The sequence below is a fragment of the Podarcis gaigeae genome, assembly GCF_964106915.1.
Source record: "Podarcis gaigeae genome assembly, chromosome: 3".
NCBI lineage: Eukaryota > Metazoa > Chordata > Lepidosauria > Squamata > Lacertidae > Podarcis > Podarcis gaigeae.
In genome coordinates, this window is record NC_139680.1 from 63,259,740 (window position 1) to 63,285,214 (window position 25,475).

At 42.0% G+C, this 25,475-nt stretch overlaps 1 protein-coding gene across 3 annotated transcripts in view; it reads left to right on the forward strand.

Moving 5' to 3' along the window:
* Positions 1-273: 273 nt before the first annotated feature.
* UTRN (utrophin) overlaps positions 274-25,475 on the forward strand; it is a gene marked incomplete at its 3' end in the record, with an annotated part of 327,056 nt that continues 301,854 nt past the window's right edge. For all 3 annotated transcript variants that reach the window (XM_083731575.1, XM_083731576.1, XM_083731577.1), the window contains exons 1-2: positions 274-897; positions 3,590-3,755. In XM_083731575.1, coding sequence (XP_083587701.1) covers positions 3,683-3,755 — 73 coding nt within the window. In that variant the 5' untranslated portion in view covers positions 274-897; positions 3,590-3,682. The remainder of the gene's footprint in view (positions 898-3,589; positions 3,756-25,475) is intronic.

The following is a 25,475-nucleotide window of genomic DNA, read 5'->3' on the forward strand; positions in this document are numbered from 1 at the left end:
CTGGGCTGGTGACACACCAACTTCCTTGGGCGAGTGCGGTCCTAGAATCATAAAACTGTAGAGTTGGGAGGGCGGGACACCACGAGGGTCATCTAGCCCAACCCCCTGCAATGCAGGCCTCTTCTGCTCCAAGCGGGGCTCGAACCCGGAGCACTGCTGTCGAAGAGTCCCACGCTCGGCCGGGCGCCCCAGGCACAGGAAAGGTGGGTCCGAGTTGATTGGCAGGGCGGCAGGCCACGTGACGCTGCCACGCCGCGTTCCCAGCGCTAGAGTGTGGCGCTGCCTGCGCTGCAGCTCCGACGAGGGAAGGAAGGAGGGAGGGAGGCAGAGCGAGTGGCTGCGCGCGCGCGTTCCAGGAACAAAGTTCCAGGCGCCGCGAAAAAAAGTTCGCTGAGAGAGTCCCTTATCCAGGCGGCGGCGGCGGCGTGCAAACTCCTAGTTGCAGGAGGGGCGCAGGCTGCCCAAGTGGCTGAGGCGAGAGAGGCGAGGCAGGCTGGCTGTATCGCAGCCGCGTCCTCCCCTCCTAGCGAGCAAGGAATCCCGGGGGCCCCAGGAGGAGCCGAGGCGGGGAGGGAAGGAGGGCGCGAGGGAGGGTCCGCCCTGAGGGGGCGGTGGTGGGAGAGGCTCTTCCTCCTCCCCGGCAGCCTCAAGGAGCCGAGCGAGAGGCAGCCTCGGGGCGCGGAGCGAGCAGTTGGGACGGCGAAACTTTCTTTTGGTCCGAGGGGGTTTTGGTTTAGCAACTTTTTCAGGCTGTCGGCGCTGGGTTTCATTTTACTTTTGTCCCTTGGAGAGGGTGAGAAAGCAGCAGCCCTGCGCGGAATGGAGCCTGTGATTTGACTTGGCCGGGGCAGCAGCCGATCTGGCCGGCGCTTCTCTCCTCCTGCTTCTTTCCAGCAGGTAAGCTGGTGAATAATTGACGACGCCGGAGAGCGTAATGCGATTCCGCGCAGGGGAGGACAAAAGGGCAGCAGCCCAAGAACCGCTCTCTCGCTCTCTCTCGTCTCCCCCCGCGAGCCTGGTGGATTGGAGACCACAGACAGACAAGAGTTTCAAAGCCTGGTGTTTGGTGAGGGGTTGCAGTTCTCCTCAGGAAACGAGCAGTCAGCTGGGGACAAAACTCTGCAAAGTACCTGGATGCACGTGGGGATTGGAGTCTGACTCGTAGGTCGTAGCAAACCCCCCCCCCCTCTCTCTCTCTCTCTCTCCACCACCCCTTATGGGGAGACGAAGGGGATCACCCAATTCCTTGGTGCTCCTCCTGCTTTTCTTGTGCCACACGTGGCATTAGTGGACTTACTGATTATTTCCAGAAAAAAAGAGCAGCACTTGAAAAGAGTTGGCAAATTTGTCGTGTGCCATAGGCTTTGGAGGCGGAGAGGCCGCTTCATCGGATAACTTCTTTGGAATGGGATAATAATACAGGAAAGCCTTCCATTCGATTTGGAACGTGGGTCTGGGCACCCAGCTTAGATTGTCAGTGGTAGGATGCTTGCAATGCAAGGAGGCTTTAATCGCTGAAAGTGTGTGCCACTTTCTTTAACTGTCTTTGCCTCCTCCTCCCCAAAAGAGCAGGTACAGGTTTAAAAGCTCCGCAAAATGGTCGCTTGTCTCGCTCACCTTTGGAGTTCTAGGTGCACTCAAAGCTTCTATGAAACACAAATTTCTCATTAGCTTATCGGAGATACGAATCTCACCATCTGCATGCGTTTTGTGGAAAGGGAATCAAAGGAGGCTTAGGCTAGAGTTAATTCTTTTCCTGTGAAGAAGTGCTAGTGGGTTTGATGGTCCTGGTTGTGCCCACCTAGGCATGGAGGCATTGGTGGGTAAAATGAGTAGGGGAAACCACCTGTTGCTTCCACTTGAGGTGGAAGGCCGCTGCCACCTTCTTCCTTATCTGCCTTACACTCCCTCCAGACACATATGTAGTAGCTTGTGGAATAGTCACTGGTTATTTTAAGGCAAGAGAACAGTGACCTCACTTCTGTTGTTGTTGTTTTTAACTTACTTGGATTTGTTTCTAATTAAAAAAAAAACCTTGCTTGCTTTGCTTCGAAGCAGAATGTGATGAGAGCAGGCACTGGCTGTCCTGCTTCAGGCAAGCTCAGGGTTCTACTGAAGTGGGCTGGCCGTTTCCCTTGAGATTAATATGTGCAATATCTGGAAAGATGTGTGGACTTGGGCATATGAGCAGATTCTGAGGCAAGGGGTCTAGAATATTTTCTGGGCAGAAGTCATTGTAGCAAAAGTACCTTTGAAAGGCAACTAGAATATGAACCGATTATGTATGCTGTGGTTGCTTAAGTGTGCGTATAGTGTGTGTGGACAGCTGGGAAGGGCTGAGAGTTTGGGCTGGATGGAATCCAAACTCATTCTACGTGTGAAACTTGACTTTGACAGTTGTACCTGGCAATTCAAGCAGTCACGTGTTGAGTGAAAGTCTGAGCAGATTTCCTCATCTCAAGACTCATGACATAATTTGGTCTCTTTTCTTTCCCCCAAGAGACTCATGGAGTGATACTCTTGGAAAGCTGAAGTCCATATCCTCTTTTTATCTTATTGCTTGCATGATGGCCTACAGCAAATTCCATCTCTCAGCTCCATTGAACCTTAGAAGGTGGCTGTAATACAAATAAATGATGATATATGGTAAACAATTCTAAGCCCTTGGGGAATGGTGGGAAAATGTATTAATACTGCATTGAGGCTTTAGTAGATTAGTATCATTATCTCCTTTTTTGTAGGAAATAAAAGTTAGAAAATAGACAGGGTTCATGTTGAGAGACTACATTGTCTTCCACCTAAAATGTTATATGGCTAAACTATATAAGAGGCAAATAACTCTTCCTCCTCCCTGGAGCTTTCAGAGAGCTAACCAGTCTCATCCAGGCAAGCTTTGGAACAGCTGGAAAACTGTTTCCTTCCACATAAATAAGGAAGTCAACCCAGCCACTCCCAAGCTATGTTCAAGTCTGTGGGCCAGGATTTCTTTAAAGTGGCAGGCAGTGATGAGAACTGTGCTCTTAGAAAGTGTAAGGATGCAATCCTATACACATTTACCTGAAGCAAAGTCCCACTAAATTCAGAAGGACTTGTCAGTAAACATATACAGGATTGAATTGCATTTGATTGTGTATGGAATAAATCTGTAAGTAACCTTATAATGCAGGCTAATTGGATTTTGATTGTGACTTACTAGATATTGCTTGACCTTTGCCCATACACACACACTGTCATGGATACTAAGTTTAAAAAGCACTCTGAAAGCACAGCATGGTACCATGTAATTAAGTGGGTAGTACTGAAAAGCTCGAGTTCTAGAATTTGTCAGCAGCCTCCTTAGGTCTTCCTTTTTTATCCTTTCCTGGAGTCTATCCTCCCATAGACTCTGATTGACCTTCGGGCATCTGTAAGATAAGGAACTAGTCCAAGGCTTAAAAGGAGCAGCAGCAAATGAGCATTTTTAATTACACAGTTTTAAAAATGAGGAGGTATGGATTGAAGGTATTGAAATAGTTACAGCGATAACGTATAAAGTCCTACTTGAGAAAAACTATTTACATGTATTTATTTGAGTGTGTTTATGTTTCAGGTATTACTTCAAAAGCAGGCTGGAGTGTGAGCTGTGTGGACAAAGATTTTAAATAATTCTGCTCAGGAATTCTGAAGCTGGGGCAGAAAAAGGATGGCCAAGGTTTTGGATGAAGGACTAGATGGAGGGCGCAATGAGTTTAGCAACATCATTAAATCCCGATCTGGTGAGTTTCAAGCAAAAGTTTCCAGTCCTTTTTCTTGTGAATGCTTCATGGTAAAAACAAACAAGTGCCATTTACTTGTCATAAACAGAAGAGCTGAACTTCATGTTATGTACAAATGCATGTAGTGGTAGCCTGATGGCCCTTTTTGAAACAGGAAAAACCTGTTCAGGGAGCCTGCAGTTGGGAGTACTAGAGAAACAGCACCAGGAGAGAGGTGTTTTAACCATTTCTCTGCCCTTAAATGCCCCAGCACCTGCCCCTGAACCATGGGGGATTCAGATGCCTGTTCATCTTGTTTACTGTCACCTTCTCCAAAGCAGGCTACTGTGTTTGCAATATGGTACAACCAGTGGCTTTGCTACTGAAGTGCCATAACCTTCAATAACCCACCCAAACTGGCACTTCTTCTGTTAAAAGTACTCTCTGGCTACAATTATGCCACTTGCCTTTAAATGTAATTTGGTCCTCTAATTCAAACACCTGATGTGTCTGTCTGTCAAAGCATTGTTCTGTATGTTGGATTCCTGGTTCTACTTGAAAAGACTCTTGACGCAGCCATCATGAAATAAGAGTAATTATAGGCTTCTGTTTTTCTGCAGAGCTAATCATTTCTGTTTTTTTAGGACCCAATTACATTAGGTTTTATTAAGTCTTGTTTGGGCCACTTGTTTGCGGCTTAGAAAACTTACTGTGCACACTGCAAAATGCCTTTTAAAATATTTGTGAAGTTGAAGGTAGTACGTGTCACTTTGGGAGTTCCCTGGGGCTCTAATTTAATGCCTTACCATAAAACCAGAATTGCAGGACTGGTCAGGGCAGGGGAAAAATTGTTTTGCACACTTGGGAGTGTTTTTTCTTCTCTGTGCGGTCTTGGACTGTATCTTTCATGTGGACAGGGTGTGATTGCACATACTTTGAAAGAGCCCACTTGAAATTCTGTACTCCCTCCCCCGTCTGCTGCATCCATATATCTCTTGCCATGCACAAGTTATTTAGGCACTACGCACTTTTCAGAATGGGCCATAGGGCCGTCTTTAGCATATGCGCCGCCGGGGTGCAAAGATCCACCCAGCGCCCCCAAATTCAGTTTAGCTCCCAAATTAACTTTTATTATGCCTTATGTCACTATTATAATTTGAAAAATAGTGCTCACACCTGTACGTCTCCAAAAGGAGGTTTTTTTGTGTGTGTTTTGTTTAAAACCTGCTCTTCTAAAGAAGACAAAGAACACATTGGGAGTCAGTGTAAAGACTCCATGCATCCACTTACGGTCATAGGGAGGTGTCTGAAAGATGAGATGGGCGGGCATTATGCGCATGCATGGGAGAGCCATCTCAGGCAGCCTTTCATTGTGAGAGTAACCTTATTTCTAGAGGAGCTGGGAGGGCCCTTGCGAGTGCGCATATACGAGTTCTTCTTCCGGAGCCTGTGTGCGCTCCTGTTGCTAGATAGGCACGTTCTCTTTCTGTCTCTCCCTCTTTCCTGTCACTTCCCCTCCTCCCGGCTTTGGTGAGCGAGACTTTCCAGAGAGATCTCCCTGCTCTCCCCCCAGAATTTGGCACCTGGGTGCCCCGCACCCCTTGCACCCCTGGGTAAAAACGGCCCTGATGGACAATGGCATCTTGTCAGTTCAACTGTTGAAGAATGAGAGCATTTCTCCCACTGCCCCCCCCCCCCCGGTCAGCTCACTTTCAAATACACATATATGTGGTTTGTCTTATCACACAATTGGCCAGGTACTGGAAGCAATTCTGTGATCACTGTTTTGGGTAACATCTGAACCAGGGCTTGTTATGCTCCCAGTAAACCATGTCTAGTAAATCAACAACAAACCTATAGATCTCAGTTTGCCAGGAGCGAACCAAACTACAATTCCAGGTTTTGATGTAATATGAAGTTAGGGATCATGGTTTGTTTATGTGCAGAGTGAAAGAGCCCTCTTAGTAGCATTCATGGTATGGTAAACTCTGAGATTGGCAGGTATTTGTTAGGTTTTTAACTTCTGAAAATAATTTTATTTGGAGATATGCTTTATATGCATATTTAAAGATTTATCAGCATACTTCATTTTTTTGTAATTCCTGAATTAAAAATACAAGCTTGAACTCTTGAACTTTTGTGATGTTAATAAAATTAGGTATATAAGGAATGGATAGGTGTTGCTGTATTCCAGCTTCCATCATTCTTGACCATTGGCCATATTCCTGTGGTTGATGGGTGTTGGGATCTCCGTCAGAAGTGGAGGGCCAAAGGTTCTCCATTCCTGCTGTATAGGGAGGGATTATTTCTGAGTAAACATGCATAGAATTGCACTGTGCTCTTGAGCTGACCTAAACAGAAAGTAAGCTACAGAAATCACCCGAATTAGGCCTGCCTCTTGTATTTACCTTTTGCGAATTTTCCTGAATCTTAGTTATTTATTACTCTGCATACCTGAGATAGGAGCAGAATCTGGGAGAGGGATTTCTCAATGAAAAGGGTGCAGTTCCTCAGAATACACTAGTCAACAAATTAAAGACTTGTTGTCAGGACTGGCATTTGTGTTTTTCATCTTAATTGCTCCAGAAAGAGAAAAGTGCTAAAGGGAAGGAATGTTTGTGCTAGTCCTCAAATGGAGTGTTCCTAAAGTGAAATAACTCTGTTCTGTAATGGATAATGCAGAAAAAAAGGTATAATTATACTATGATTTGTATTTTGATAATGATCTCTATTTCATTTGGGTGATATTCAACCTATCATACTCTACATAGACACTTTTAAATCAATGGTCTTAAGTTACTTGCCCATTGATTTTAATGGGTCTTTTCTATGTGTGACGCAGGTGGCGCTGTGGGTTAAAGCCTCAGCGCCTAGGACTTGCCGATCGAAAGGTCGGCGGTTCGAATCCCTGCGGCGGGGTGCGCTCCCGCTGCTCGGTCCCAGCGCCTGCCAACCTAGCAGTTCGAAAGCACCTCCGGGTGCAAGTAGATAAATAGGGACCGCTTTCTAGCGGGAAGGTAAACGGCGTTTCCGTGTGCAGCTCTGGCTCGCCAGAGCAGCGATGTCACGCTGGCCACGTGACCCGGAAGTGTCTCCGGACAGCGCTGGCCCCTGGCCTCTTGAGTGAGATGGGCGCACAACCCCAGAGTCTGTCAAGACTGGCCCGTATGGGCAGGGGTACCTTTACCTTTACCTATGTGTGACTAATGTTGGATTTTGCCTTCTTTCAGTTGTATGTTATGTACAAATGATCTAATAAGAATAGTTGCTTGCCCTGGTGTAGAGGGATAAATATGTTTAAAAGTCTTTTGAAGATAGTTGTACACCTTCCCTTTCGTGAAGTTACATTATATTTTAAAGGAGAAAAATTGTTTATCTGTATTTTAAACAAGCACACTAAATTAAGATGTTGCTTTGGATACCAAGAATGTTTTCATAACTTCAAGGCCCAAAAGCCAGCAATATAATCCAATAGTTTATTTTGTTTTTGCTGCTGGAATGCCAGAATTTTAGCTAGAGTGCAGTGCAGAAAGAATTCAACTAAAATATGTTACAGGTGGGAGTATTGTTTACTCTTAAAATTCTGAACAGTGACTTCTATTTCTAATCACGTTTATTTTCAACTCATGGTGCTAATAATCAATAATCTTCTTCTTTTTAGGTAAAATTAGTAGCAGATTATTAGTTCACACAACTCTTGTATCAGTTGATGTTGACATTACTTTATCCTAGATAACTAATGCTAATGTTTGGAATTCCCATGTCATATGAGGTGTCTTGTTTGACCTTGGCACCATAACCTTCCCAGCCATAATCTATTGTTTCTTCCATAGAAGTCAGTCAGTGGGGGCCATTATCTTGCATCTGGCAAGGTCAATGGGTTGCAGTTGCAGCATGCAATTCACTTATGTAGGGAAAAGTAAAGCTGTGCTGTATGTCAGGCATTCACAACAAAGCTGCAGGGCCCTGTTTCTCATGTTGGCTCACTAGAAGTCTCTAGGAAGTCCACAAGCAGGGCATGGACAATAGTTCTCCTACACTATTGTACCCAGCAGGCTGTGTCTGAACCTGGAGGTACCATTTAAATATCATGGCTAATAACACTTTGTTCTTTGCAAATTTTGCTAAACCCCCTTTAAAGCCATGTAAGCCAGTGGCCATCACCACATCTTGTGCCAGTGAATTCCATAAGTTTTGCATTCTGTGAAAAAGCACTTCATCTAAATCTATTGTTCTGAATATATTGCTAGTCAATTTCATTGGGTGAGCCCAAGTTTTCATATTATTGGAGAAGGACAAAAAGTTATTTCTAATCATGCTGTAACATGGTTGAGAGTTGTGTTCAATATATATATAAATAAAACGTGTAAGAAGAAAACACAAAAAGCAAAAGTCTCGAACTATTGATTGGAAGATTGGCATACACTTGTGCACTGCCTGGTAGATTTTTAGGCGATTTAGAAATTTTAAGTAGTCCATTGGTGCATATTTCCATGTATGGTGGGATTGCCCTAAAGTAAAAGCATTTTGTTATTAGTTTTTGCTAATAAAATAACAAAGCAACAAGCAGTCGTCTTTACAGAATATTTTTACAGAAGACATTGTAGACTTACACTGCAAGGAGCTTTTTGGGCATATGTTAAAGCTGCAAGGATTGCTATCTGGGCTTCTCAATCTGGCTATTTTATTATATCACCATGTTATTATAGAATTGTAGAGTTGGAAGGGACCCTGAGGGTCATCTAGTCCAACTCCTTGCAGTGCAGGAATATGCAGCTGCCCCATATGGGAATTGAACCTGAAACCTTCATGTAACCAGCACCATTCTCTAATCAACTGAGCTATCCAGGCATATGAATGGCTGTCAGTAAAACTATTTTTTTTTTTTGCTGTTTACTATTATATATTAGTGTTGCATTTTATCCTCACTTGTTTGTGAGCTGTCCAGAGAATATATGCTTATATATCATTGGACTTAATAAATTCAGTTAAATTATGGTGTTTATGACTCTATTGACTTTTCAAGCAGTGATTGAACGATCTCTTTTTTCCAAAGACTTTGTTTTTGTATTTTTGAAAGTAGTAATGCAATCTCTTAAACACCAAATGTTCATTATGTACTCAGCAGCCAGGAGGTGTAGATTTTTTTTCAATGAGAGAGCCATGACTTAGAAGTATAATACGAATCTGGAAGCCCTGCAGATATCGGAGGTGGTTTACAGCCTACTGTTCATATGTTTTCCGCTATTTGTCATTCAAGGACCTCGTAAGATCACTGAGTGACACCAAATGATGCCTGCCCACTTGTACATTGGAAATTTGCTTGTGCAACAGGACTGGTTTCTCTTCTCTCTCAAGGCATTGCCTAGATTTTGGGGTGTGTGCTGGGGGTCTCCAGTGGGGAGGACAGGAAGGAGAAGCCCTGTTACTTGCTTGTGCTGGATTTTACTTGCTGAAATTATTATTTTACTAAGGCCAAACTGCCATTCTGTAACTAATAATTTATGTTTTGAAAGTTTTAACACATGCACTGTTGTATTTAATAACTTCTCTTACTATTCCTGGAATGTAATGGACTTGTGAGTTTAAATCTCTACTATGACCTACACAGAGATTTAAAGGAATGTGAAAGCACAGGTATGGCTAGCATGCTAGGATAGACTTCTGATGTTATTTTGGTTATTACATTCATCAGTGTTAAGAGTTTTTTTTTATTAAAAAAATAATATTTAAACTGCCAGGCACGATCAACTTAGTATTAAACTTTAATTGGCTTTTCTATCTTTACTTATGCAACAAAATAACAATTTTGTACTGCCTTGCTTGTTAATAGATATAAATGTTTATGCAATTCAGCTCTGGTTTGCAAAAAATGCACAGCGAGGAGACAGCAATAGAAATATACCTATACAGTGGTACCTTGGGTTACATATGCTTCAGGTTACAGACTGCGCTAACCAAGAAATAGTACCTCAGGTTAAGAACTTTGCTTCAGGATGAGAACAGAAATCGTATGGCAGTGGAGCGGCGGCAGCAGCAGGAGGCCCCATTAGCTAAAGTGGTGCTTCAGGTTAAGAACAGTTTCAGGTTAAGAACGGACCTCTGGAACGAATTAAGTACTTAACCCGAGGTACCACTGTACAGTAATTTTAAAGAATTGCATACTTTAAAATAGCAGATGTGCTTTACAGAGTATGCTTGAGCTGACTTTTAACCTATCAGGATTTTCAATTGTGATCACAGTGGTACCTCTGGTTACGTACTTAATTCATTCCAGAGGTCCGTTCTTAACCTGAAACTGTTCGTAACCTGAAGCACCACTTTAGCTAATGGGGCCTCCCACTGCTCCTGTGCCACTGCTGTACGATTTCTGTTCTCATCCTGAAGCAAAGTTCTTAACCTGGGGTACTATTTCTGGGTTAGCGGAGTCTGTAACCTGAAGCGTATGTAACCTGAAGCATATGTAACCTGAAGCATATGTAACCCGAGGTACCACTGTATAGATTATAGTATCCAATGTTGCAGCTTCACTGGTGCAAAGGTCTTCTGTGTGTGTGTACAGTGGAACCTTTTCTCCCTCAGCCGTTCCTTCCAGCCCACTGTGTGCTCTCAGCAGATTGTGGGAACGTGCAATGGAAGGATACAAAATGGAATTTGCATCATGCCAGTGGAACTAACCATGTGGAGCATTGTACAACCCAATGGCATAAGCCTCAGTTTAAGTGTGGAACTCAAATCTACATGTGTAATAATCACTAGTGTAGGACGGCCTAGGTAACAAATAAAGCAATTCTGATTTCAAGAGACAAAAAGAGGTGGCTTGAATATTGGCTTCTATGGAAAGGTGACAGTGGAAGTTCTGCCACTTGTGTAGTCTAGCACCGGGGGTGGGTTGGGGGGTGGGATTGTTATTTGGCCCCAGGAAGTTTCAGAGTGCACCTTTGTTATCTAATATACTTTCTTGGCATCTGTTAAACCGTTAATAATATCAGAACCAGGAATGGCAACTGTTTCCCTAAAGGAAAACCCCATACTGCAGTGATATGCTCAATTTCTGGAGAGTAGGATTCCTTAAAATCAGTGTATTGTAACTTACCTTTTTAAAAATCCACATTGAAGATACAAACTAATCTTTAAACATTCCAGAATATTTATTGCGGTTCATAATAAAAAGAACAAATATGGATTACTATGGAAGCATCTTGGTTATACACTCCTCATATTTGGTACAATTAATATAAAGAGGACATAACGAAGATGCTTCCATGCTAATATGGATTCACATTCTAATATACTCTTTGTTTTCAATTTGATATTGGGTCAATCCATTCTTGAGCTTCGTTAGATGTGTGACCATTGCCATTCTTGAATGAAAACTCTTTATTTGCCCTTATCTTTGAAAATTATTCCCACCTACTCAGACTTCAGCATATTGTTTTGCTTTGCTTTGTAATGCTGGCTGCATTTAACTTTGTTGGGAGGAAAGGAGTACTGTGTTTAATTAGTACTTCAGGATTGCTGAGTGAGTGGGAGAAAGCATGGGAGAAATAATTTAATGTGGGGGAAAAGCAGAACAAATTTACTGTGGTTAAAACATCAATTTCTAGTGCTTGTAGATGCTATGCTCTTTTGAAATTTGCAAAACTTCATGTATCAAATACACTATTCTACCTTCGTTGTGATGCTAGTATTATGCAGAAGTGTAAAGCTCTAATATCGGGGATTATATATATAGAGAGAGAGAGAGAGAGAGAGAGATTGAACACTTTGGAGTGTTATTATTTCCATAATAGTTATGTGAGGTAAGTTATGCTGATATCTGGTAACTGGTCCAAGATGATCAAGTGAGTCTGAGAAGTGACTTAAAAAGACACAAAATTGTGTCTTTACTCTCCCCCCCCTTTGTATGCCTCATTTCCTTCTTGAAGGTGTGGTTTTGAAAATAATAAATGGGAATAGAATATTGAAGCAGTTGTAAATAGTGAATTTTAAACAAGTGCCCCTTTTTAAGGATATGACTTATAAAAGCTTCTTTGTTTTAAAGGCTTAAGAAACTTCTGGTGATCACTGCCCGACAGGAAGGTTCTCTTAAATAGCAATTTTAGATGTCTTGAAAGATAAAATACGCAGCACTAAAGCAAGGAAATGCCTGGTTAGCTGCCTCAAAGAGTTCACTCTTTGTGGTCTGTTCGAACAAAGGTTCCCACCTGTGGTTCGTGATACTGAGCAATAGCCACCTTGGTTGGGAAGGGGGAACGTGTAGGCAGAAAGCTAGAATATCAAATATGCAGGTAGAATAGCTAATTCAAAGGTTTCCACTTTGTACTACCTGGGTTAAATACTAAGGGGACAACCATGTTTGCTTTTTCATGTGTCTGCCCCTGCCAAATATAAGCATGAGGTTGGGGAACGGTCTGAATTTTACATCAGCACTCTAGAATGCAGTATCTTAAAAAAAAAATCTGTTGATTTATTTTTAAAATTTCCTCTTGGGTTTTTTTTTTTTTAACCCCTGGGAAGATGCCAGTCACAACAACTGTTCAAGTTTCAGACTGCAATAGCACAAGAAAGTCCAGTGTTGGTTGTAATTGTATTTGCCCTTAAAAAAAAGTCTTCATGAAAGTGGACTAAAGCCTCAAAAATACGATGCTATCTGAAGAGTTCACCGATGAGAATTACATACGTTCTTCTGATTTCCCCCCCTTGACACTCAAACAGTTGCTGTTGATAGTACTAGCTGCCTTGGCAGTTGCATGCTATTGGAATACTGCAAGTGAAAGTGAACTTGTCACACTCTCCAATTAGTCAGGAAGCATTTCCTGAAAATTTAACACCAGGCAACTATATGAGGGGAGTTCCCATGTTTGTTCATAGAACTTCAGCATCTCACCAGCTGTGTCTGACTTCCGTTGGATATGCAATTTCTGTCAGTTGTATCTATTCAATATATAGATCAGCTAAGGGAAAACACCACCAATAATAAAACAACAAACTATGTTCATTTGCTTTGAAATGGTTTATGATTCAAACTGTCTGTGTGCCTTGGTGGAGGTATTGCTAGCTAGTGATTTCTGTGGCAACAGGTCACCTGGACTTTTTAAAGAGATACTTGGCAGGCTTGGCTTGGGCCATTAACTTAACTAAAGAACTTTTTTTCTACAGAAGAGACAGGAAGTCTGCCACCCTCCCAAAGTTGTTGGACTATAAACTTTCTCATCTCGTACTGTTGACCATGCTGGCTGAGCCTGATTGGAGTTGAAGTCCAACAGCATTAGGAGAGCCCTGGGCTCCCCATCAATATTCTACAGAATTTCATCTTGCAGATATAGAATCATAGGCTCCCCTCCCCCAAATCTGGATCTTGAGACATGGCATCAATTGCTTGCCTTTTACTTTTCACACCTTTTTATTTAGTTACACAGATTTGAATGTTTGTCTAGCACTGTACTGATTGCTGTGTGCGTCATATGGTGCAGGAATTGGTCTAGTTCTGCTGGGCCTTGGTTAGCAGTGGCCTGCAGGATGCATAGTGAATTTTTCTGATGTCTGAAGTTCCTAGTTCTGTAGTTGCTACTGGATAGCTGTCCTTTGAGTTTGCAGTGCTCGAGGCTGCTGTTACCTTTCCTTGCAGGTTACGGTGTTTTCAGGCTTTTTTTGTTGTAAAGTTAATACTTCAATACTTACGGTGTTGAGAATAATGCCTTTTTTATCTTTAATGAGTGAAAGTGAGATTAGAGTTTTCTGATACAACAGAGCAGGGATTTTATGACTAGTGTTGGCCTTTCTTTGTTCCCTTCTCTCTTTTCCTCCCTCTTGGTGGTGTAGGATTTGACACTTCATCAGACTTGGAAGAAGGCCAGATCTTCATGGGACATGGAGTTTGAAGTTGCTATTGAGATATATAGTTTTTGTGTTTATTTTTATCTCCTTTAAAAAATGCGCAGGGGAGAGAAATTGCTATGAGGGGAGGTGGGGGGAGGGAGGGAAACAATGAAAGTAGGTGGAGACATTGAAGGAAAGAAAAACATCATTTGTAGGCACAAAATTGTAGTTGGGGAGAATGGAAACTACAGGAAACATGTAGGTACATATTGTAAATGGTTTGCTTTTTTCACACAATGTCAACATGTGCTCTAATTCAGCAGCAGGGCTGGGCGATATATCAATAGATCGTCCAAAACCAGTTTGAAGTTCATGTAAGACCAGTTTCATAATTTTTGACCTGACAATATATTGTGAATCATGGTGTGAGTGTGTGCATGTGTGTGTGTGCACCCTATGCAAAAATCACAAGGTGGTGTAAACCATGAAACCAGCCAATGCTGCTCTGGATTCCAGCAGCCCCTGTTAACTTTGCCAGCTCAGCTCTCCCCTATCCCCTGTAGAGGTCAGCGAATCACAAAAGCAGGTGCCAGCAAAAGTCACAATGCAGGAAAAACCATGAAGCCAGCCAACATTGTGATATATCAGTATATCATGATGCTTGGCTGGTGATATATCACAATGTGGAAAACCAGATATTACCCCAGCCCTATCCAGTAGAATAGGAGAAATGGAAAGTAAGATTGATGGTTCTCCAGTCTGTGGCTTATAAAGCATACTTCAGCTTTCTCTACCCTGAGGCTGACCATTGGTTCCTGTTTACTTCTGAACTTGGAAACTGTGTCTTAACTCCTGTTTATGATGGAACTAGGATCATTTCCAATGACTTGTTCTCAGGATGATAGCCATTGTTTATGTCTGAACCAGGTCTTTATCTATATGAATTCATTTTACTGGATTATGCTTTTTGAAACAGCATCTTTCTCATGCTGTTGGTCAGTTTTTCCTTGCCACCTCCTGTGTCTTCTCAAGCTCTTCTTTCCCACTCCTTCAGTCCACTATCTGTGAGAGAAGAAAGTGGTTTCCATGGGGGGCGGATGGCCAGAACAAACTTGTGTTTACTCTGTTGAACTATAACAATGTGAAATAACAAATAGAGAGAACTGTAACTGGGATTCTTGCATGTGAATGCACTGGAACTGTGCAAATTAGTTTCTTAAGTATAAATTCACGTTCTAAGCGGTTTTATATAAGTTCTATTATGTGCACAACTCTAAGTCCTTCACACTGAAATCCTACTTGAATTCAGGCATTTGAAAAAGTATTACATTTCTATCAGCATGTATTCTTCAGTGCCATCACATTAAACACTTAATTCTTTAAGCCTCTTGCACCCAAATAAGCCACTTCGTCCATTCCTACCAGCTTTGTTCTCTATACATGAGGCTTGAAAACGTAAGGTTGTATGTGTTTAAATACTCAGTTCCAGCTTTGCATTTAGAGAGGAAGGGTGCAAAGAATGTATGAAGTGGTTTGTTTTGAATCTATCCTATAAAAAGCAAGTAGTTTAAACAACAAAGCACTTCATATGGTTGCATTAAAGAAACTGTGAACTACTAAACTGAACCTCAGTCATTATATGGTGGGGTTTGTTCACCTCGGGAGATAGTGGTGGGTTGCCCGTGTCCTGGAGGTAGTGCTTAGCTTGTTCTAAATGGGATGGCAGTCTCTGTAAAAGGTTAGGCTTGCAGCCAGGGGTGCTCATAGATCCAGCTTTGTCATTTAGAAACCCATGCGATATCTGTGGCAATGCCTTGCCCCTGGTTGCAGCCTAGCTGCTATATTTTAAAGTTTGTGGACAGTCTTCAGAGGCAGCCCGTGTAAAACATGTTGCAATGTTTGCTAATCTGGAGGTTAGTAGAGGATACATAGTTGTAGCCAGGCTGCTGCTTGTTTATTTAGGAATTGAATACCTTGTTCTTCAATACAGATGTGTGGGGCAGCTTCTAATATAAAAAAATGTTGAGAAATATATCAGAAAACATATCTCTCTATCTCCACAGCTGTTAATATCTGTTTTTGTTACCATTTTGAAGGAATATATGCTTATTATATAGGGACGCGGGTGGCGCTGTGAGTTGAACCACAGAGTTTAGGACTTGCCAATCAGAAGGTCGGTGGTTCGAATCCCCGCAATGGGGTGAGCTCCCGTTGCTCGGTCCCTGCTCCTGCCAGCCTAGCAGTTCAAAAGCACATTAAAGTGCAAGTAGATAAATAGGTACCGCTCCAGCGGGAAGGTAAATGGCGTTTCCATGTGTGCTGCTCTGGTTCGCCAGAAGTGGCTTAGTCATGCTGGCCACATAACCCGGAAACTGTACGCCAGCTCCCTCGGCCAATAAAGCGAGAGTAGTGCCGCAACCCCAGAGTCGGCCACGACTGGACCTAATGGTCAGGGGTCCCTTTACCTTTATGGTTATTATATATATGAGACCTGCGCGAATAGGGCAGTATATAAATTCAATTAAAAATATATTACTTGCTGAAATATGGTTTAGTAAGCTATGAATATAGAGCCGAACTTGCCTAGTGTGGTATACCTGTGGCATAGTTCGCCCTATTGCATTCTGTCCCTTTCTGCAAACTGTGAAGAGGAAGCTGTGAGATGTGTGTGCTACAGAGTAAGTCGTGGCGCATGAGGCCACATGTTATCATTTCACATTTCCCCTTTTCAAGCGGTGCTGGATGGATAACCTTTCAAGCAGCAACACATGCTGCGATTCTAATCTAAAAAGGAGTTTTAATGATTCAGCCATGTTACTCTGCTAGCCTGAACAAACCCATAAGGCGCAGCTTCCTTTGATGACTTCCTTTTAGTTATTTTCTTGCCATTAATCTGGTTCTCATAGAAGAGGAGAGTTAAAAATGTTGTTGCCCACCTTTCCTCCAGATGAAAAAAAGGATAAAACCATGGCAAGCTGTAGCCAGGCAAAAAATAAAATAAAATAAATAAAATAAAAGATATATCACTCTACAGGGGACCTTATAATGATGATCTGAAAAGGTGAGAAGACAAACAGTGTTCTTATGGGTGGGTGCCCTGTGCATCATGCAAGTGTTGGGCCAAAATATCAAAAAGCAAAGGCATGAAATCATGCTATAGAAATTACAGGAAATTGAACTACAAAATCAATAATGCAATTTGGGGCAAGGGGAAATTACAGAAGACATATCAGCTTTTGTAAGTATTCTAGAAGCAAAATAAGGGCCACCTGTTACCTGTACATCACTATGTAGAGACAGTGGCAGAGATTCAAAGATGGCCGTGTTCTACTTCTGCTGTCTGAGCGCCCGTTGCTGGGCATCGCAAGTGGCATTCATATCCTCCTTGCAGGCTTCCCGGTTGGCCCCTGTGAAAACAGAATAGTGGACTAGATGAGTCTTTGCCTGATCCAGTATGGCTCTCCTGATCCTTTTAAGCCACAGAAAACTCTTTGTTTGACCCCTCTTAAAGTAGGAAAGATATTCTGATGCAAGGAAGGAGGGAATGGTGTAGTCACAGGTCAGGATCATGGAGTGTGTGATGCTAGCAGTCCTTTCTAATCCATTTTTATTTGGATTTGTACAATTGACTTTAATGGGAACTTCTGTCAAGCAAGTTACAGTTAATATTCCAGTCGTATAGTCTGAATTCGTGTCAGCAGTCCATATCTTTCAATGAAGGTTTGTTAAGGAATTAATTTAGGAAATTTCATCCTGGCTATCAATCATATTTGAGACTTCATAGAGAACAGAGTGTACCCAGATGATTAAAAGTACAAGTCTGTGTGTGTTATACAAAAGAAGAAGAAAAACTGCTGTTTGAGATAGCACTCACCAGGCCACCTAAGAGACATTTATGCAGGGTACTTTTTCAGGCAACACTATTATGGGGCCTAAGGATGTCACCCACAACACCTGCAGCCAGATACCTCGCTGGACAAATAAACTGATGCAGGCAGAAAACATACACACTCTTTTGCTGTCTGTGACAGCAGGTCAAGCAGGGTACCAACCTGCCCCTTCCTGATTAGTCCTCTGGAGACCTGCTCCCTATAGAATAGTGTTGTGCATTTCCAAATTAAGTCTGACCTCACTTAGTGGGTGTCCTTCAAATGAACACCCTCCAATTTTATAGGTGGATCTGGTTTATTACAACACTAGTGCCTAGTACTACCTGAAGAAGCCTAGTACCTTCTTTATCATGTCAGCAGGGCCAGTTTCTTACCAATGTATTAAGTGCAGGTATTCCATTTGCTGGCTGCTAATGTTGGTTGTGAGAAGTGGGATGAGGACATACAAATTTGTTTTAATGTTTGCTCTGTAATCAGTGCCGTCTTGAGAATGTGACTCAGTTAACTGGTGCTGGACTCTTGTTTCATTTGCATATTATTATTTTTTCATCGAAATGTTCATAGGGTAGTTTACGCACCTGTAGAATCAAAACATATAATACATATTCTAACATTGAAAGCTAGAAACAGTTGTGGAGATCTCATTCCATTCTCATGGGTCATTCGTTCCTATATGTGCGTGGGGGAGAGCTTTGATGATTTGTCCTGCTTTTTTATGCTGTTTGTGGCTGCTGTGCTGTGTCTTGTGAGGTTGTGATCTGATTTGTGTCAGTTTTCAGTCAGTACTCTCACTTTCTGTGGCAGCATTGGAGTTCTTCATCCCCACCATGGTTCTTGCACTAGTATAGCTATTGTATTCCATTTACATGTTACAGTCTGGAGGGTAGGATTGTTATCATACTAAAAAGGGAAAGCATCTAGTGAACAAAAACTTGGAGATTATTCAGTTTTAAAACATTTTTTAAAAACTTGTAAACATTGTACAGTGGTACCTCAGTTAAGTACTTAATTCGTTCCGGAGGTCCGTTCTTAACCTGAAACTGTTCTTAACCTGAAGCAGCACTTTAGCTAATGGGGCCTCTTCCTGCTGCTGCGCCACTGGAGCCCGATTTCTGTTCTTATCCTGAAGCAAAGTTCTTAACCTGAAGCACTATTTCTGGGTTAGCGGAGTGTGTAACCTGAAGCGTATGTAACCTGAAGCGTATGTAACTTGAGGTACCACTGTAATCTATACTGTGTGGGTACAAAGGTGAAACAGAGTCCTTTGGTTGAAGCAGTGGTTCCCAAAGTGGGTGGCACTGCCCCCCGTGGGCTGGTGGGATTACCTGGGGTGCTGAAAGTGTAAATGAATATCAGACGTTGAAGAACTTGTACCCCTGGATCAGTTTTGTTGAATTAACTAAGCTAAATAGTTTTAATTGTATTTTATTGTGTTACTACTTTCCTTAGTGGGTTTTGCATATGTCTGGTCTAAATAATACTTTTTAGACGGTGTGGTAGAGGACACTGGGGATGGGTTTATGGAACTAAGTGGGTAGTGACCCCCAAAAGTTTGGGAACCACTGGGTTAAAGTAACAGTGTGCTCCTATTCATGTCTGCCCAAACGGAAGTCCCATTTGGTTTGATGTGACTTACTTCCAGGGGGGTATATATAAGTTTAGAACCTAAATCTGCTTTTAACATTGCAATTTAATTTACTCTACATTTAAGTGCATTTGATTTTCAATTTTTTTGGTCAGATTCCCTGTTTTATTTCTGTCAGCAGAACCATTTTGAAAACATTATAGCTTACTCTTTACCCCAGTATCATTGTATCACTTTATAGCAAACTGTTGTATGGCTACAATACAAAAAAAAAAAAAAAAGCTTTATCGCTTTCATTACAAATAATAAGGAGTTTCAATTATACTTTCATAATGAGACGTTTTGTGGTGTAACACGGCAAACTGGCTTTTCTTTGATTCTAATTTAATGATAGCTGATCCTGTAATTACAATGTACCTTTTCCCATAATAGAATAGGCCTTGTTTGACAAGCCATCTAAGCTTTAAATAATCACTTAGAGCTTTGTTTTCAAGAATCACCTGTGATTTAGAAATAATGTGCACAAGTGCTCATTAATTTAAGAAATGTAAATATGTTCAGTATAAATAAGAATGCTTTAAGAGAAAGTTAGTTGGGTTGAGGGTATAGAACGCAGCGCTCTCAGCCTTGTACACTGGTGGCCTTAAGGAAACGAAAGAAATGTGAAGAATGTGAAGAAATCCCTGAACAGCAAAGGATTCATTCATGTGATAAAGCAGGTGTGGCATTTTATAAATAAGCTTGTAACTGATCGACTTATCTCACTGGCAGACACTGTAGTCACATGAACTGTGTGCAAGTATTGCCTGAACACACAATGACTTAAAATATGGATGGGGCCGGGGGATGCTCACAGACGCTGCCCCCAAAGCCCCTGTGTGCCCAGGCACTTCTTTAAACCTTTATGCATTTAGCCCAAAGGTCTGAATAGGATTTCTGAGAGTGTTCTGTTTAATGTTGCATTGAAACACATCAAATAACCGAATAACTAATCCAAATAACTAACCAGGTTTTCAGTTCCTCCAGAAATCTAAGTGTGCTCTTAAGTTATAGCAAAGCTCTTATGACAAATGTGAGGCCAGGTCACTGTTTGTAATAGGAATTGCTTCCTTGGGACTGCATATGAGGAGGAGCCCATCATGGCTTACCTCTTCCCTCCCCACTTCCTCCAGTCCTCTGCACGCCAAAAGGATCACAAAAACTTGGGCACTCCTGTGTCATGCTAATTACTTGGTAGGCTTTGGCAGAGGGAATATCTTGTAGAATCTTTATTACCAAATAGCGAAATTGGATCATTTCCTTTCAGTTAATTCAGAGACAGGTAAAAAGTAAATGAGACTGAATTGAAGCTATAGATTCACTCAGCATCTGAAGTTAACAACTGACTTGAAAAGAGCATTTTTAAAGCCCCTTGTTTGATATCAGTAATTACTGAATCTGCTCTAGTCTTGGAAGAATAATAAATTAAATAAGTCACAATTGTGAGGGTTTTGTTTCCTGAGCCAATGAAATTTAGGTTTTGCATGCTCAACTTTGCAAACTGAAATTATAAATAAACATACACATATGCATCAAAGTGATTGCAATTTGCTGACTTAAAAATTGTGAATTGGTTGCTGGAGGGTTGTTGTTTTTTTTGGGGGGGGGTGTGGCAGCATGAGCCTGTGATTTTACTTCTCAAAACTGATATTTGCAAGAATGAAGGCTTGTTAATTCTTAAATTGAGATTCTTGGAAATAAAAATGCTGCCAGATATAACAGTCGTAGTTTCTGGAGGTAATCCAGAGAACAGTATATCAAAGGAGGTGTTCAGTTCATTCCTTCAAATATGCTCTGCAAAGCATGCTGTTTTGAAGGGATGGGGATTTATGTATTATTTTATGTAGTGGGGGCAGGGAGGGGCGGGGGGGGGGGAAATAAAAGCCCTGGTAAGTGAGTAGTCTGTAATCTCTTTTGAGCACTTCAAGAAGCCTTTGAATCTTTTCTCTGGATTTCTTCCTCACAGTATCACAAAAGATAAGCTAGTAAACCAAAATACAATTTCTTTTTTTAAAAAAGAGGTGTTTTGTGTTGTGACTTGTATGCTTCATTAATAATAGACCTTGACTACAGTTCATGTCAAGTTTTTAACTGTACTGATTGCATAATTCTACTTCCAATGCTTTGAGATATGATTGACCTGCTGTTTGCCAAATATCTGTGTAGTATTTTGTGGTGAAGGGTGGGGTTCTCCTTTCTGAGTAAACTCTGGAATTTTGAAGGAGTCATTTTGAAGACTATTCCCTCACTTAATCTTTTCAAGCTGCTGTTCAGAATAGCTCTTGTTCTTCAATGGCAACCTGCCCAGACTGGAGGGAGCCAGCATTAGAAATGAAAAATGTATTAAATTTAAAGGGAGTTCAGTCAGTCTAAAGGGCTTGTAACTATACGTGTCTAAATAATACACCTGATTACTATAAATTGGCTTGATTTGTAAAGACTGAAATGCTGCTAGACATGGATTTAGTAGTTGCTGGGGTGCTACAGAATAATCTCTATTTCACAAGTATATTCTTTCTCTCATGTCACACTTGACCTGTTGGTCAGAATGTGTGTGGCTTGCAAAACATGAGCTAAACTATACTCGTATTAAATGTGCCAAGTGAGAGAGACGTTTTTCACATACTGTATCTTTCCCATTGCCATTCCAAAGCTAAACTTCATGTAGGTACTGGAAAATTAATGGTAAAAATTATGAGCACAATAAACTTCTGTCTGTAGTTTCCTTATTAACCAAACTAAGCCAAAATGTAGTAAGGTCTGTTAAACTTTTACTTTAGGTACGAGTTGTTTCAACCCCTTTTTATACTAGTTCTCACAGGAGTCATAAACCTTTTCCTAGTGTTCTGACCTGCACCCAGACCGATGAAAACAAGTGACTGTTTCTTTATAGGACTTTATTGATGAATAACTCTGTTAAATCAGCTCCTAATGTGCAAGTTGCATGTGACAAAGCTCCTCGCTAATTAGCTGTCTTGAGCAAACTACTGCTGCAGATCTGTGCCAATCTTGGAAAGTTGGAGCCAACAGTCCATCAACAACTAACTGCCCTTTAAAAGAAGTTGGCTGATGTGTTATGGTCAAGTAACTGTCACTCCTGCTCTAACTGTTCATGTCTCTTCAAACTCCTCAAGCAGGAAGTCAGTGGAGTGGGGAGGCCGCCAAAAGCTTTAAAGGTTCAAGGATCCCTGAAAGCTCTCCCCTCAACTCTTCTGCCTTGCACTTGCTGACTGGTCTCTGGCTCTCGCACCCCTTCTTCCACCTCAGCCAACAACTGCCTCACAGATACAGCTGGTGCTGAGGAAGGCACTAGTGACAGGAAGCCCATTGGTGATAGAGGAAGGTTTCTCCTCACTGGTGCCACAGAACCCCACAAGTCACTGACCCCTTATTGCAAGTCATCCATCTCACACTCCTCTTCCTCTCTCCTTGGGCTTCTGCCGGTCCTGGACACCTAATGAGGGCTCACGTGACTGAATGCTTCTCCTCCACAAAAGTTGGTTGAAGCAGGAACATCCTAATAAAAAGGGAAGGGGGTACAACTTCCTGACCCCTTTGCAATCTGTTCCAGAAGACTGGGGGACCCTACAGACCAGCATGGGCATTGGCCCAGGATACTGGCAGAAATCGCTTCCTCGCCTTCCTCCATTGGAGTGAAGACCCTTGAGTTCATGGAAGGACCACTTCTCTGAACAGAAGAGATCTTTTGGATCCAGCCCATTGATTGTACTTTACTATTGGTTTAATTGTTTCACTTTTTAATTTAGGCTAGCCTGGAAATGCCATTAGAAGGTAAAGGTGTGGGATATAAATATTGCAGATAAATAAATGTTGTCTTAAGACACTGGCGGCATGGTGCAAACCTACCTATAGGTTTGTTTAGCAACCACTGCAGTCAAACTCACCCCAACAAAACTGGATTTTGGTTGTTCTATTCCCTTTTTTTGCTCTAGTTCTGAATTGGAATTTGCCAGCTTTACTTTCCCACTCTACTTTTTACATAATGATTACATATTTTCTCGTTCTTCTTTCCATGTTGGTGAGACTCCCCCCTGAAATGCCGCTCTGTGTTTGAGCTGCTAGAAACAGCAGTAAGAGAGAAGCATGCAATTTTATAAGAATGCTGGAAAATTTTACATTTGAGCAACAGCATAAAAAGTTCTCCACCCACTTGGCCAGCCACAAAATAAGTACAGTGGGTTTTGTGGGGGCAGTTCCAGTTGGCTAGCAATCTTGAGGCTGTCTTTGTTTAGAGGGCCTGGTGTCCCTGCCAGAACATACTGTAGGCAGCTTTTTGTCATTTGTTTCTGTAATTCAACATATTTTTGTATTTGAAACATATGTGCTCTTTCAGCATGAGGGAGAATATATGTGTGCCTTAGATTTTGTTGAATACTAATAGTCATTTATATATCTAATAACACTTGGTCACCCAGTGTTCAGATTTGAGCCCAGTGTAGACCTTAATCATGGACCCCATTAATTTTGCTGGCATATAACTGAACATTATCCAAAAAACAGAACCTATAGTAGCTCCTTGGTAGCCAGCCAAAATTTGTGTTGTTCATTGACCCTGATTTTATGCATAATATTGGTGACATTTAGAGAAAAATGAGATTTCTTTGCTGTCTTCAGAATATGCAGTCTCAGAAACAATGTCAAAGAGAGCCCCCCCCCCTTCTTGAACTTGAAGGCTTGGGCCTCTTCCTTACAGTTTACTGAGGTTGTCTTACCACAGGGATGGGAAATCCCTGCCTGTCAGGCCAATCTTGGCCCATCAAGGGCTCCTGGTTGGGCCATGAGGCCATTTCCTCCAAACCACAGTTATCTGCTTATCAGCTGACATCATTGGGTTCGCTCTTGCTGGGTGCTGCTTTGCTAGCATGTTCCTTGTGGGTCAACTTTGTCAGGTGGGTGTGACTGACTGCCCACCTGTCACCTGACACCACAGTGTTAACATGACACCTGATGATTGACAGTTGAGTAGCCCTGCCTACCTGTCAAAGTTAGCCTGAGAGATCGAGGGGAGATCTGGCCCATAGGACCAAAGGTTTCCCATCCCACCTTTCCAGAATAAAAGCTGAACTTGCCTTATGTGAGTTGGTGGTTCAAAACATGCAGTGAATCCATTATTTACTTGTTCAGCTGGAGTGCATTTAGTGAGACCCCTGCCAGACTTACCTGTCATTTTGCCATCAGAAATGCTGCATTAATGGTTTGCTCTGTTCTTGGTCATGTCAACAGAAGCACTCTTAAAACAATGGTTTTAATCTTGATTTGCAGCCTTTTTTAAATAAACAGTATAAGATGCAATACTTAAACTCATTGTGAATAATACTATTAAATGTGATGCCTGCAAATGGCTATGGTGGTCCACCTTAGTTTCCGTATTGTCTTAAGATACGCTATATTGCTATTTGCACATTAAAATGCAATGTACCAATTGTAAACTGCTGTAGAGTCCTTTCAGATGAAGGGCAGTGTAAAAATACAGTTCATTAATCATCTCCCACATAGCCAAATGGGTTGCCTGATTGACTGGGGTAGAAATCCCAGGAAAAGGAATGTCGGCAAAGGGGCAAAATTGGCACCACCAGCGGTTGGGAGAGGCTGCAATAGCTATTAAGTGGCTGCAAGAGGTGAAGCATGGGGCGGTGGCTGGAATGTTTCAATGCTTTGTTCCCCTGAACTTCCAATTTTACACCAGATGCTTCCCTGAAGAATATTTGGCACAGTGCAATTTAGCATTTTCCAATGTGAATCAACAGATCTTTCAATTCTGCATTGCATGTTCACTTCTTCCTATAAGCTTGAGGCTCTGCTTCAATCATTCTATTCATCAAAGCTCTTGTTTGGCTCTGTACTTATCAGAACTGAGGCTTGCATCCTTTTCCCCTCCTGCAACAACCAGCCATTCTATCATCTTTCCCATTGCCCAGTTGCTCCAGCAAAACACTGCATACTTTCTGTGCAAGGGAAGGTTCGAAATGGAAAGTAATGGATAAAAGTGTCCGAGAAAAGACCAAGTTGCAGATAACTGAAGTCAGGAAGGATAACTTAAATTAGGAAGAGAGATAACGCTAGCAGGACATTTGAAGACACAGATTAGTGTGGGGCTCTACTGCAGGCTAGATTTGTCCAGTGCAAGGATCCATCCAGCTGTCAATTACCGGATACCACAGTGCTCTGAAGCCCTGATATATAATCTGATTGCCCCAGCTTCTAAGCACAGCACAGGGCTATTTGCAAGAGGCTTGAAAAGAGCCCTACAAAACAACCCCTGAAGGTCTACCAATTAGCTGAGCTTCTAAAGCTGGCTGATCAGCTGATAGGGCTTCTGAAGCACTGACACCAGCTGACTAACAATGATTTCGAAGTTTATTTTGGCCCAGCCTTGCTGCCTTT